Here is a 13369-nt window from a genome sequence, read left to right on the forward strand (position 1 = left end):
CAGCAGCAAACCCCTGGGTCAAATATGTAGATATCCAAGACAGCGGACAGAGTGGTTGCCGGACATGCTCGGTCATTGCTCGAGGGCTACAGGCACTTGTTGAGAATTGCAACAGGTACACGGTGAAGCACTTACTGTCTTTGGACTCTTTATGTTAAAATAGAAGGCTGGACGGTAGCGGAAGTGCAAGCGGCGCAGGACGCTGTACACTGGGATACTCCGCTCGAAGTTGCCGAAACTCCAGGTCAAAGACGAGCTACATTGCGCCGAGCTCGAAACCGAGGACTAGCTGCCAATGACGATTCGAGTGCGAAAGTACGAGTCGACTTGCTACTGCTTTCTAGAGGCGTTAGAAACCTCAACTTTCTCATTTTGGCCGAAACCGTTGAGAACGGGGACCTGCACACGAGACTTGGACTGTGGCGGTCTTACGTGTCCGAGTCAACTCAAGAGAACTCATGAAAGCAGAATCGCAATGGCCTGTTCGACAGTTCACTATAGCCTGACAGTCTGAGTGAGCCAAGCAACGCCAGCATGATCATATCGACCTGACGTTCAACGGACGAAGAATGAGATATTCGAGTAGGTAGCAGGCTACAACATACAACATACTGTACCCAACACATCATTGGGAATAGAGAGGTACGCAGTGATACAAGCAATGATATTGGGACTCAAGATGAAGATGGGCTTGTCAGGGTGGAATGCTTACTGTACCTTACGATGGAGCATGAACAAACTCTTAAAGCACCACACCGAACCGTAGACCGGGTTATGCATTTTCGTGTGACTCTTCGTCCTCCTCTGCTTCTCCTTCTCCTACCTTCTTCGTCTTCTGCAAACCCTCCACCTCTGAGTCTCAACCGTGAGGAAACAGCTCCCCATGCCCCTCCAATCGCTCAGGAAAAAGAATGTTAACATGCCCTCCAGGCAATGGTCAATCTGTGCTGCGCCTTTGAGCTAGTAATCGAACGTGCTTTCTTGCATTTATTTTTGCCTTGGCCTTGGACCTGGCATTGCTTTCGAGCCTCTTGGCCGCATACTCTTTGACAGAGATGTATTCCTTAGATTGTGGGCAGGTCAGCATCGGAGTCGAAAGGTGCTGACTCCCATTCTCTGACAGCTTGTTTCATACGGGCTCTTGTTTTATCTGTTCTCTGGTTAGTAGTATTATTCTGCTGAGCCCGTTTAGCTAAGGCCTCCTTGACCTGCTCATACCCTTCGCGTGCCTCGCCTGCATCGGCCTCATCAGGTAGCTCTCTCAACTCCCACTGTTCAACGATTGCCTTTCGTTCATCCAGCAACCGCTTCGTCCCGGCATTTTCTCTCTCGCGCTGGTCACTGGTTCTTGGCCTTCGTCCTCCATGCTCCTCCTTGTATCGAAGACGTTCTTCTCGCTGACGGGCGTTCTTCTGACCGCCTCGAACTCCTGATACAATTGAGCTCTCCCATCATCCGAGAGAGAGAGGAGGGTCTGGATTCTCTGCAGCCTCCCTTGGTTGCTTCTGCTCTATCTCAGATGCATTGTTCCAAGCTTTGATAGCTGCTTTGCGTGCTTCGATCCTTCTGTGCATGTTCCTTTGGTCAACTGTTTTGACATCTTTAACCTCCAGCAGGGCGCTCTCCTTGTCGAGCCATTGCTCGAATATTGGCTGATCTTCAGGACCATCTGCTGTCTCCTAGACACGGATTGGTCTCATCAGATCATCGTAAGCTGGCTTTTTCCAGACCGCATCTTTCTCTTGAGCTCTGAGATGACTTTCTGCCCTTTTGTCAGCTCTTCATCGTCGAGAGATTCGCCTTCAAATGGTCTTTGAGCTAGGTCCTTGTTTTTTGCTTTCCGCTCTCTGGTTTGCTGATAAACTTGATCAAGAGCTTCGATTTGCATTCGATCTTTGGCGTTCAAAGTTTGCAAGTCGATATTCTCCTTCAACACTTTCCGTCGTAGAGCAGTTCTGTTTTGAGCCCATTGACGAATCTGTTAATCCCTCTCTTCTTGTCTTGTCAGTACCAACTGTACATCTTCATCAGACTCGTTGAGCTCTCCAAGCCCAAGGAGTCTAAGGATCATGCTCTGATTCTCTGTATGTTTTCTATGGCCTTGTTCTGACGCTGCACGCTCTCGTGGCCGTCGTTCTTTTGGTTCTTGGTACTCCGAATCTGAAGAGTTGATATCTCCCAGTTCTTTGGCCATTAGGACGTCGGCGGCATGCTCCTTTCGCTTGCGGGCGAGGTCTCGTTGGCGTTGAGCCCAGGTCACTTGAAGCTCTTGAATTTCTTCATCTTTGTATTTCATCCCCTGAACTCCTTCTGTCATTGGGCTGTGACTGCATAGTCCATCGTACACCAGGCCCTTCACATTCCATAGGCATGTCTGAGGTAGTGTCGCTCCACTAATGCCTGTAGTTCCTTCTGCCCCGGTTATTAGCGCCAATATCTTCTGGAGTTCATGCCTTCAGTGTGAAGGGCACACAATTCTCAATAGCCAGGAGTCCCGAGTCACTAACGCTCCACTCCGATGCGGTGTATGACGCAACACATTCCACTCCAACTCCGCGTTGAAGATGCTCATTAAAAGTCCCAAGTGTGAACACCTCACACCGAGGAGTGGTGGAATTGAGTCCTACTTCATCAGCACCCAGCCGTAACAAGTCGCAAGGGATGGTACTCACTTGTGCTCAGGGAACAGTCCGCACCTCGTTGACTCCAATGACAATTACCGCTACAACCACAGATGGTAGCAGCGGTCCTCATCCTGAAAGCGTCACTTGAAGTCAACATCAAGAATTTTGTCTGAGTGTGGAAACAACATGCCCAGAGCCCACTGGTCAGCCAACTCATCATGAGGGACCACAAACACTCGTAGACGAGTGTCCCAAAGATCACCGAAGCCCGGGACCAAAGCTGCACTTTGTTTGAGCAGAAATTCTTTACATGTCTTCGGAGCATCAACGATGCAACTGTGTATCTGGCCGTCCAGCGCAAAGAGAACGCCAGCATGAATCAGACCTGTAGTCAAGACACCCTTTTTGTATGGCTCCACGGAGTGTCAGTGCGTGGGCAACGACAGGAGACACGACGATAGTTCCTCGGGAGTCAGGAATACTACCTGAACTACATCGGCCCTCGGAACAATAGCCTGGGTGCTGACTGACCGTCCAGTGACGCCGTAGCGCTTGTGGTATGGGATTCATCAAGCATAAGCACCGGCAGGACGGGTGGCGGAACGATGGTCGGAGTATGATGGGTATATATACATATATGAGTACCAGATAGAAGCGTATCGAGAGGGTCGAGAGTGCTGCCTATGGGTATATGTAGCCATGGCCCCAGATTGAAGTGAATGGTGAACTGACTCTGTGACGTGATATTCAGTCACAGCCTGCGCCACTATATGCACAGTCAGTCAAGAATTTACCACATTCTTCTGGAGGATGTGCTGTGATGGAGTGAGTCATTTATGGAATCATACCATGTGCCGTGGACAAATTCACTACATCTCGGCGGATGGAGTGCTGTAGGTTCTCGGGAAGACATACCGAAGGTAACTGAGCGCGCGAGTGCTGTATGCTGGTCATTGAATGATTCAAGCAGGCTGTCAAGTGCAGGCTTGAGACTCATTCACTCATTATATGGTATTGCAAGAGACAAGTCTTCACTGTTCACCATTTCTTCTCGCAAATTTTCTGTCTTATAAGTGAAGACAGCCCATTCAATATGGAACTATAGATGTACTGCGGATTATTAACCACCTATTAGGGCTCACTTGAGTTGGCTAGAATCTTGAATCCAGCAAGCCCCTTACAGTGGCGAGCACCGAGAACAAGGGTTTGAAGCTTCAAGTGTTGGACTTCAACATGGTTACTCACTGAAGGTCTGAAGAAGTACGGAAAAGAAAATGCTGTGACCGAGACAGGCCACCAACGTCATGAGTGAATTTCCTGAGCCCACGAGTCGTTGAAGGTGTGTTTCCTGCCTATATATAATGAGGGGCCCTGCATCTCCAGGCAGTGCGAGCACCGAAGAGAAAGTCACCGAGATCCACCTTCCCATCTAGGAAGGACTGCTTTTCTCTGCTGATAAAACCCATTGGCTCTTTAACAATACTCAACAACGTCTTGGCTAGGGAGCAAATACCGACCACTCAACTTGTCTCGAGGACTTCTTTTCAGTAGAACAAAATTCGGCAATGCAGTTGAGATAATCGATAGCATCAAAAAGTCCTCCGTAGACCAAAAGGGGTTGGCCCCCCTAAAAGCGGCGCCACCCGACGCCCGGTCAGCCGCAGGTACCGCCACCATCAAATTGGGTGGGGAGGTACGTCAGGCCGTGTACGCGTCTCGCTGCTTCAACTGCCAAGGATCACTAAGCCCGGTGAGGCTTTGTACTGATGCCTCTTCTCGCCTTTGGCCCCTGCGCCCTCATACGAGAAGTGAGATACGTTGCTATGACACCGCAGGGACATTATCCTCGAGCTTCCAAACGGAATAATGACATATTACTCTTGTGATACCTTCGGCCTGCCTACATACACGGCATGATACGAACAGAGTGACCATCGAACGCGTGATTGGCAAAGGGACCATCAACTGAAGCACCGAGCCGCCAATGCCCCCCCCTACGCGATGTTGAGCTCTTTCGTTCAAAAGTTTATCGATCAGTCTCCCCTCTCCTCGACTCCCGATGATCGCCCTTCGAAAGCCTCTCTCTTCCGGGAGCAGTTCAGGCTCCCTGCGGGCCAAAACCCTTTGCACGAAATATCCGCCGAACTCTTCCTTCCGCTACCCTCCTCCTCGACAGGCGGACCGGTAACTTCTGGGGAGAAGTCGAAGGACAATGGTAACAGATATGGAGGGGAGCTGCATTTGAGTGAACACTTTCTGTGTTTTTCCACCATTCGTACAAGTTTCCTCCCAACCGCGAGTCACTCCTCCTCCACCTCTTTCACTGGCCCTACACAGGGAGCAGGGCCTGGCGGTCATGGATTCACCCTCCCACTCTGCTCAATACGGCGAGTCGAAAGACTGAACAGCCATCAAGACAAGTTCTGCCTTGCCTTGACTACCTTCGAATCCATACAGAAGCCGTTGGCTGAGAAGCCCAAAGCGCCATTGCCCCCGCCCCGGAAACTCATCATTACACTGGATGGAAGCCGTATTGCCTGCGAGCGATTCTGCGACGGGCTCAAGAAGGGGCTTAGGGAAGGAATGAAGGAAGTAGACACGCTACGGGCCGTGGTATCACAGTGCTACTCCGAGTACCTGCTAGATCCGGTCCGAATCAAAGCGAAAGAGGATGGCACGCAGGCCCCGGACCCGCCTGACACCGGCCTAGGAATGTTATTCAGATACCCGGGTGATGCCAGGAAACTCAGGGATAGGAGTAAGATGAGGCTATGGGGCGAATATCTACGAGAAAATGGTCGGAATGCGACCATAGTGAGACAGCCCACCTTTCACAAACTCATTCGTGTTGGTCTTCCCAACCGGTTGAGAGGCGAGATATGGGAAATATCTTCGGGCTCGTTCTACACGAGACTACGAAATCCCCACCTGTACGAGAAAACCTTGACCAAGTTCACCGGCAAGGAGTCGCTGGCCATCGACGAGATTGAGAAGGATCTGAATCGAAGTCTGCCAGAGTATCCTGGCTTCCAGAGCGAAGAGGGAATCGGCAGGCTGCGGCGGGTGCTGACGGCATACAGCTGGACGAACGAAGAGGTCGGTTATTGTCAGGCCATGAACATAGTCGTGGCCGCCCTACTCATCTACCAATCCGAAGCGCAGGCGTTCTTCACGCTGGGCACCCTTTGCGATCGATTGCTCCCCGGATACTATTCGAAAGACATGTACGGCACTCTGCTGGACCAGCGAGTCTTTGAAAAGCTGGTCGAGCGGACAATGCCCGTGCTGTGGGACCACCTCGTGAAGTCGGACGTCAATCTCTCGGTCGTATCGCTACCATGGTTTTTGTCGCTCTATATAAACTCGATGCCTCTTATTTTTGCATTCAGAGTCCTGGATGTCTTCTTCCTAGAGGGTCCAAAAGTCCTGTTTCAAGTTGGACTGGCCATCTTACGCATCAATGGTGAAGATTTACTTGACGTACCCGATGATGGCTCATTTATCTCCATCTTGAAGGACTACTTCTCGCGACTCGACGAGTCAGCTCATCCACACTCTGAAAACGAAAAGTTGAGAGCCATCACAAAATTCCAAGAACTAATGGTCACCGCGTTCAAAGAGTTTGCGGCAATAACGAATGCCAGCGTGGAAGAACTACGTTCGAAGCACATCGATAGTGTCAAAGAAGGACTAGCTACCTTCGCCAAGCGGACGTCCATCAGAAACTTAGGACCGGAGAGCAAGAAGCTCAGTGCTGAAGATCTCAGTTCTATCTACGATCGTTTCTTTGCCGTCTTGTCCGAGCGACAGGCTCGTGCAAAGGCAAGAGAAGAAGAACGCCGGAAGCAAGAGCATCACAAAGTCCGACCGGGCCTGTGGAACCGTCACTCCTCTTACAACCAAGACGAACCAGCTCGTAACGAGGCTCCCTTGCAGACCATGGATTACGATGCATTTCGGGAGTTTTTGGCACATACTGCCAAATGGGCGGTGAGCGACTCGCCCAGCATGTCCGCAAAGGAGGTCGGCACTCCCAACATGAGCCAGCGAAAACGCAGTGCCACCTTTTCTCAATGGGGGTACAGTCCTGAGCCAGCGGATCACGACTTTATGCAAAGGTTGTATGGCAAATGGGACGAGTCTCAACAGGGCGCGATGACCTTGCAACAGTTAGTACGGGGGCTGGCTCAATTCAAAGGCACGACCGACATCATGAACTCGATGAGCCTCTTTTTTGATCTCTTTGATGAGGATTCTACAGGGAAAGTCGACCGAGAAGGAATACTGAGAATGTCGGAGTCACTGCTCTTCCTGTCCCGTCGAGGCTTCGACGGCACAATTGTCTCTACAGGTTCGACTGGTGTCACTTCCCCTCTATCCGCGACCGAGGCAGCCGACGCACTGAAACAAAGTACCAACGAGAAATTTCTAGGCAGTGTGAGCGCTTTCATTAGACGGTGTTTCGAGTACGCTGATCCCGACGAAGCTGTCGAAGAGGCCAACGCCAAACTCGAAAATACCAGCCTCAGCGCCAATGAGCAGCAAGAAGGCGATGACCTCCTCGATTTCGCAGAGAGTGATGATATGCACCATAAAAGTCCAATGTCTCCACGGCCCACGGAGAAAGACCCTCTTTCCGAAATCACGCCACCTGGCTCACCATCCCCAGCCGCTCTGGCGCCAGCGAAGGACAAACGTATAAGTTCAGCGTCACGTGCCGCGTCGCACAATCTGGCCCTCAACCCGAACAAACCCTTACATATCACGTTGCCGACGTTCCGCATGGTGATTCTCGCCGACGAACTCCTCGAGCAGTTCTTCGAGACTTTCTTTCCCCAATCGTTCCGTCTCTCGGACTCTCCGAACGCCAGCACGGTTTCGTTGCCGAGCAGTACTCTGTCCGGCAATCTGACGACGTTCAGCAATCTTGGCACACCGGTGAAGAATCTGATCAACGGCGCAGGCGGCGGCTCTAACAGAACGGTCATCGACGTCGGACGTGCAGGCGGCATAGTCGAGCCTGGATCCCGCGGTCTCAGAGGTGTGCTGGACAACATCGTCAATGACGGAATGAGGATGGCTGCGGAGATGAGGAAGCGAATGGACGAGGCCCAGCGCGAGTTTGAACGCAACGCTCGCGAGGGACAGCAGAGAGGAGCGTATAGAGATGACGAGGACGACGATGACGACCAGGAGGATAGCACAGAATTGGGCAAACGTGATCAGGAGTTGCTCGAGGGCGCTGAGGTCGCCAGTATCAAAACCGAAGGACGGAGTAGGGCGGAGAGCACGAACAGTGGCGGGCATCCGCCGTCAGGGTTAGGCGAGGGAGTGAGTATATTGGATGTAGCTTGAAGGCAGCCGGGACAAATACATGCTACTTACCATTGAAGATTGGAGGCTACTCGGTTCGCAGAGTTCCCCTGCTATGAATGTCTAACGTGCTCTACATACCTAGGTCGGGATGTGAGCGAAAGAGAGACCAAAGGATAATGGAGCTCCCGAATAGGACAGAACAGAAGTCACAGACAGCAGCCCTTGCTCGACAGGGGCAGGGCGTACTGAAAGGCACCAGCTCCTACTACTACAACTATACACAGTGATGAGATGATGAATATAGGTCCGGGCAGTCTGCAAGATGTTTTTATAATGCACAATCACTTGTTTCTAGGGAAGGTTGTTTCGTCCGATATGATTACAATTTATCACCGAGTCTTAGTGTTTGTAGTATGTACACGGTCTGTGGTTCGGTGTGGTGCTTTGAGAGTTTGTTAATAACCACTATGCCAAATCCTTGACGTCCACCTGCCTGGGACCTGTTTCTACCCGGCGCTTGAGGATGTTTTCGTTCTCCCCTGCCAACATCCTGCTGATGAGATTTTCTGGATCAAATTCTGTGCCAATAGGATTTTCAGCAAAGCTCTTGCTCTTCATAAACTCATCAGCCTTCTCCACAGTCTCGAAATTGTCGACCTGAGTTTCGAGCATGTTACCATCAGGATCCTTGTAGTATATGCTCGTTGTTGGGCCGTGGTTGATGCACCACCAAGGCTTGATACCGGTCTTTAGTCTTTGTCGATAAGATAACAAGAGCTCGAACAAAGTCGGAAATCCAAAAGCGATGTGCTCAAGCCCGCAAGTGGTCGAGATTTTGGGCTCAGTGCCAGGGACCTCCACCAGTGCAATTCGGTGATGCTCTTCGTCATATGTGATGAAAGAGAGCATTTCGTTGGCGTGAGCAACCCTCCCACCGAGAAAATCAACATAAAATTTCTGCATCGCCTTCAGGCTGGCTGTGCGTAGGACAACGTGGCAGAGAGCTTTGGGACTAATCACCTTGCCACTTTCACCATCAAAGTCGAGTTTCCGAGGCAAGGCCATTTTGCAAGTAGGTTTGTCAGTCGACGTACGTCGAATCGGTGCGAGCGGCTTCAGTGTTGTCTTACAATTCCGTTTATACGTGACTCAGGTTGTAAAAGTGCAACTACGAGACTCTATTGCGGAGGGTCAAATTTCTTGGGATCCTCATTCTGGTCCGGACAAGAGCCTAGGGAGCTTCCCCGGAGCGGGGTACCCCTTTTTCGGGCTCTCGGAGTCGGGACGGAAGGCTGCACCAATAGGGGTTCTTTTCTTAGATGAGTCTTCGAGCAGGTATAGAACCGTTTGCGCCTGTCACAGATATGTTTGATCGGGCACTGTCAAACGCAAGTGTCTCCGAAAAGTCCGCATGATGTCAATGCCGCTCTGGAAGAGCTTCTTCGGCTTAAGTCCCCACGAACAATCTCTCCGCCGAGCTTGTCGGTCATGGAAGTGGACGCCACAGCGGTAGGTTTTTATGCCTATGCCGGTCGCTATCATGAGATAGCGGGACGGTCCAGTTGTCCGCGTCGAGTATGCGAGATATTGCAACAGCCCTCTCGTCGAGCCATTATACTGACGCCAAGGCATTTCAACCAGTGTGTTTTAGGATGTCGCCTACCAAAATCGACGTCCATACACATATTGTTCCCCCCTTCTGGTCAGATGCTGTTGCTGCAGCGGGAAAAATTCCAATTCCTCCAGTGAGTGATCCTGGCCAGAGCCAATCCTAGTCGCTCCAGATCAGAGCTGCTCTCGAATATCTGCTCACACGGGGCTTTAGACATGGAATGAGGAGGAGCATCTCGAGTTAATGGAACGCTGCAATATCGCAAAGTCAATCTTCAGCATTACTCATCCCGGCACACACCTCATTCCAGGAGATTTCAAATCTGCCAGGGATCTTGCCCGAAGGTGCAACAAATTTTCTGCTGAAGTCAAGCAGAAGCGACCAGATAAATTCGGCTACTTCGCGGCACTTCCCCTCCCGGATGTTGAGGGAGCTCTGGCAGAAATCGACTATGCCTTCGATAAACTACAACCTGACGGCGTGTGCGTACTGACCAGTCACGATGGGATATACCTCGGCGACCCACAGTTCGACCTGGTATTCGAGGAGTTGAACCGCAGGAAAGCCAAAGTCTTCATCCATCCCACGGTGCCATGCATAACGCACGACGGATGTCTTATTAGTGCGATTCCGACCAAGAGGCTTCCCCAAGGGATATGCGAGTACTTTTTCGAGGAGGCTCGTGTTATCTTCAATCTTCTGATGTCGCACACACCGAGCCGATTTCCAGATATCCGATTCATTATTCCGCATGCTGGAGGAGCGTTTCCTCCGATCGTGGAGCGATTTGCTCGATTTGGCAAAGCCGTATTTGGCAATGCACAAGAAGTTACCAGCCTCGATATCAAACACATATTGCAGGAACACTTCTACTTTGATCTCACTGGGTTCGTTCTTCCAGACCAGATACATGGACTCCTGAGATTCACCGGGCCCGATCGATTGCTTTTTGGTAGTGACTATCCGTACACTAGATATGAAAGCGTGGTGGAGCTTGCCGTTGAGCTTGAATCAGAGTTGGGCTCAGTTATTCCGAATGAAAAGGATCGCCACGATGTATATGAAGGAAATGCGAAGACACTGTTCGGAGACACGCTTTGAACTAGAGTGTTCGCCCTAAATCGAGCCTGTGCTCTTGGTCCGGTGGAGGGATCAGTCTTCGAGGTCTGGACAGATCTTCCAGGCGTGAAGCCAATATCCCATAGTTGAAATCTGAAGCTAAGCCTGACTCCTCAGCCTGATCTCAGGTCCCCCTTAAGTTTCCATGGGAGAGTCAACCCCAATAGGTCTCTTACTCCTGTTCTCTGAGCTTCGAAAGGTTTACAGACTACCGACGATAACCGAATATGAATTGATAAACGCGACGTTTCACAAAGAAAAGGGCCGAAGGCGGAGGCAATCTTTCCGGCGTTAAGAAGCCATGCTAGAACTGAAATCCTACTCGCTTTTCCAACCAGCAGAGGCCGGTGATTACCCCGCGAATCTCGCCCCGGACTCGCACAAACATCCCGGTGTATGTCCCCAGACTCCACAAGTCGGAGTCTTGGCCGCCCATGGGGACTTGGTCGAAAGGGGTATATCACCACACAGTTGCGGTTTGGTTGATCCTGGCAGGCAATTGCCATTTTACTTGATTCAAATCATTTTAGGCCTGGCCGTATCAACAGTCATCTCTTGCTGATAGAGCGATCGAAATGGGCCCTTCGACGAGCGAGAAACAGAGTAACACTCATCTAGAATCCATTGAGCAAGATGGTGCCGCAACCATTGTTCAGATCGAAGCAAATCCAGGCGGCGAGGCTGCTATGGACGTGGACAAAAACGTGAAAGTGGCTTCGGACGGACATGTAGGTATTCTGCTCGTCGCAGTCTCAGTAGGACTGATGAAATGACACCATGATAAAGCGTCCCCATCATCTCCACTGACACAGCTTGCAGACGGTCCTTGTACCACAGCCGTCAGAAGATCCCCATGATCCATTGAACTGGCCCTCCTGGAGGAAGCACGCTATACTTCTCAGCACAGGATTCTTTGCGTTCAGCATGGACTTTCCCGTTGGCGCTGGAATCAGTTGCGTTTTCTTGCAAAGCTCTGAATTCGGAATGACGCCCGTGGCCATCAACCGCGCAAACAACTACAGTGTCTTGTTGGTGTAAGTCCTATCTCAACACCATTCTGCAAAACTCTATGAAAAGTTTCGAAGTCTCTTTACTGATTTGTTTCTCCACCACGGATAGGGGATTTGGTGGGTTTCTTCTGATGCCATTGGTGACCTCCTGGGGCCGTGTGCCTCTCTCTTTTTGGTCGATAGTTGCAGGCACTTTCTTCACACTCGGATGTGCACTCGCTCAAACCTGGGAGACGTACCTGGCCATGAAATGCCTACAGGCATTTGCTCTATCTACCGGCCTGATCGCCGGCCTCGCCTTCATCACAGACATGTTTTGCCTACACGAGCGTGCACGAAAGATTGGCATTTGGACCGCCATGTGGATGTTGGCTCCTTATCTTGCACCCATGCTTGCAAATTTCATCGTCACAAGAACGGGCAATTGGCGTAATGTTTTCTGGCTCATTTTCGCCATGAATGCCCTCTGCATCTTGCTTGTTCTGGCTTTCTTCGACGAGACATGGTATCAAAGAGATGTCCCAATGGAAGAACAGCCTACAAGGGGACCTCGACTTTTCAGGGTCGTTGGCATATGGCAGCTAACACACAAAAAATACTTTCCCAACCTGTGGGCTGGATATCGACGACTTTTGGCAGTCTTCTTGTGCCCAGTTGTCTTGCTTGTCTCGGTCTCAACGTAAGTAGCAGCCCCGATCCGCCGCCCCCGACGTGGGGTCAACAACAGTGGCCTCAGCTAACATATCAACTTATTCGTATTTAGTGGGATTACAGTCATGTGGGTTATTGGTATTAATCAGTCTTCTGCGCTTCTTCTCAGTACACCGCGAACACAAGGCGGCTATGGGTTCAGCAAAGACGCCTTGTCATACATGTACTTCGCCCCTATCATTGGGATTCTCGTTGGCGGCGTAGTTGGGCGCTTTGTTATCGACCTTGCGTCAAACAGATACGTTCGGCGCCACAACGGTGTCTATGCACCAGAGGCACGGATACCACCCGTATACTTTGCGACCTTCTTCATGGTGCCCGGCTTGGTTCTCCTTGGTCAGGCATTGGCGCACCGTCTGTCGTGGGTTGCGATCGCCGCCGGATGGATTTTATACGTTGTCGGAGGTATAATGTCGACAGTGGCTACTACAGCCTACTTGGTCGATTCCTACGCAACGGCCTCGGCAGAGATATCCATCATTCTCAACTTTGCAAGGCTGATCGGAGGTTTCACCATCAGTTACTGCCAGGTGGTAAGTGTATTCCCACCTCCAAGCAGCCTGGACTGCACAAGAGCTTACCCATGGGACATTATACTAACATAAGAATGTACACAGGACTGGGGCACAAAAGTGGGTTACAACAATTCTTTTGGTACGCAGGCAGGGATTGTTGTGTTCTCGACCTTGATCATGGCAGGGCTACATATATACGGGCGAAAGTTGAGGTCTGTGGATGGATTGATCAACTGGTAGATGCAGAGCCACAGCGTACATCACTTTGTTGAGAGGTACTCGGTAGTGCTCGTCGAACTGGTGGCATTCCACAACCACTTGGTAGATAGGCTTATGTGTTTGTCTTGGTTCCAGACCCTAAGTGGTCGATCCAAAGTTCTACCACAGTTACTTATGCTTGATACCGGGGACACTATTCATCCGTTAACGTATGTGATTTCTTACTTTGCACTACTCGCCGGC

The 13369-nt window shown here is 50.9% G+C and overlaps 5 protein-coding genes across 5 annotated transcripts; 3 read left to right on the top strand and 2 right to left on the bottom strand.

Moving 5' to 3' along the window:
- Nucleotides 1-1699: 1699 nt before the first annotated feature.
- PV08_01046 (uncharacterized protein) lies at nt 1700-2317 on the bottom strand (the record flags this gene model as incomplete). Its single annotated transcript, XM_016375411.1, has 2 exons — nt 1700-1955; nt 2016-2317. The coding sequence occupies 2 exons, from the start codon at nt 2315-2317 to the stop codon at nt 1700-1702; spliced, it is 558 nt and encodes a 185-aa protein (XP_016240687.1).
- A 2308-nt stretch (nt 2318-4625) lies between these two features.
- On the top strand, nt 4626-7979 carry PV08_01047 (uncharacterized protein; the record flags this gene model as incomplete). The annotated part of the gene is made up of 1 exon (XM_016375412.1): nt 4626-7979. One exon carries the CDS (start codon nt 4626-4628, stop codon nt 7977-7979), a length of 3354 nt encoding a protein of 1117 aa, XP_016240688.1.
- A 426-nt stretch (nt 7980-8405) lies between these two features.
- Nucleotides 8406-9005, bottom strand: PV08_01048 (uncharacterized protein; the record flags this gene model as incomplete). Its single annotated transcript, XM_016375413.1, has 1 exon — nt 8406-9005. One exon carries the CDS (start codon nt 9003-9005, stop codon nt 8406-8408), a length of 600 nt encoding a protein of 199 aa, XP_016240689.1.
- A 587-nt stretch (nt 9006-9592) lies between these two features.
- PV08_01049 (uncharacterized protein) lies at nt 9593-10653 on the top strand (the record flags this gene model as incomplete). Its single annotated transcript, XM_016375414.1, has 2 exons — nt 9593-9685; nt 9766-10653. 2 exons carry the CDS (start codon nt 9593-9595, stop codon nt 10651-10653), a joined length of 981 nt encoding a protein of 326 aa, XP_016240690.1.
- A 593-nt stretch (nt 10654-11246) lies between these two features.
- On the top strand, nt 11247-13147 carry PV08_01050 (uncharacterized protein; the record flags this gene model as incomplete). Its single annotated transcript, XM_016375415.1, has 5 exons — nt 11247-11399; nt 11491-11705; nt 11791-12360; nt 12445-12925; nt 13010-13147. The coding sequence occupies 5 exons, from the start codon at nt 11247-11249 to the stop codon at nt 13145-13147; spliced, it is 1557 nt and encodes a 518-aa protein (XP_016240691.1).
- Between the last annotated feature and the right edge of the window lie 222 nt (nt 13148-13369).

The sequence above is a fragment of the Exophiala spinifera genome (genome assembly GCF_000836115.1).
Source record: "Exophiala spinifera strain CBS 89968 unplaced genomic scaffold supercont1.1, whole genome shotgun sequence".
NCBI classification, from domain to species: Eukaryota; Fungi; Ascomycota; class Eurotiomycetes; order Chaetothyriales; family Herpotrichiellaceae; genus Exophiala; species Exophiala spinifera.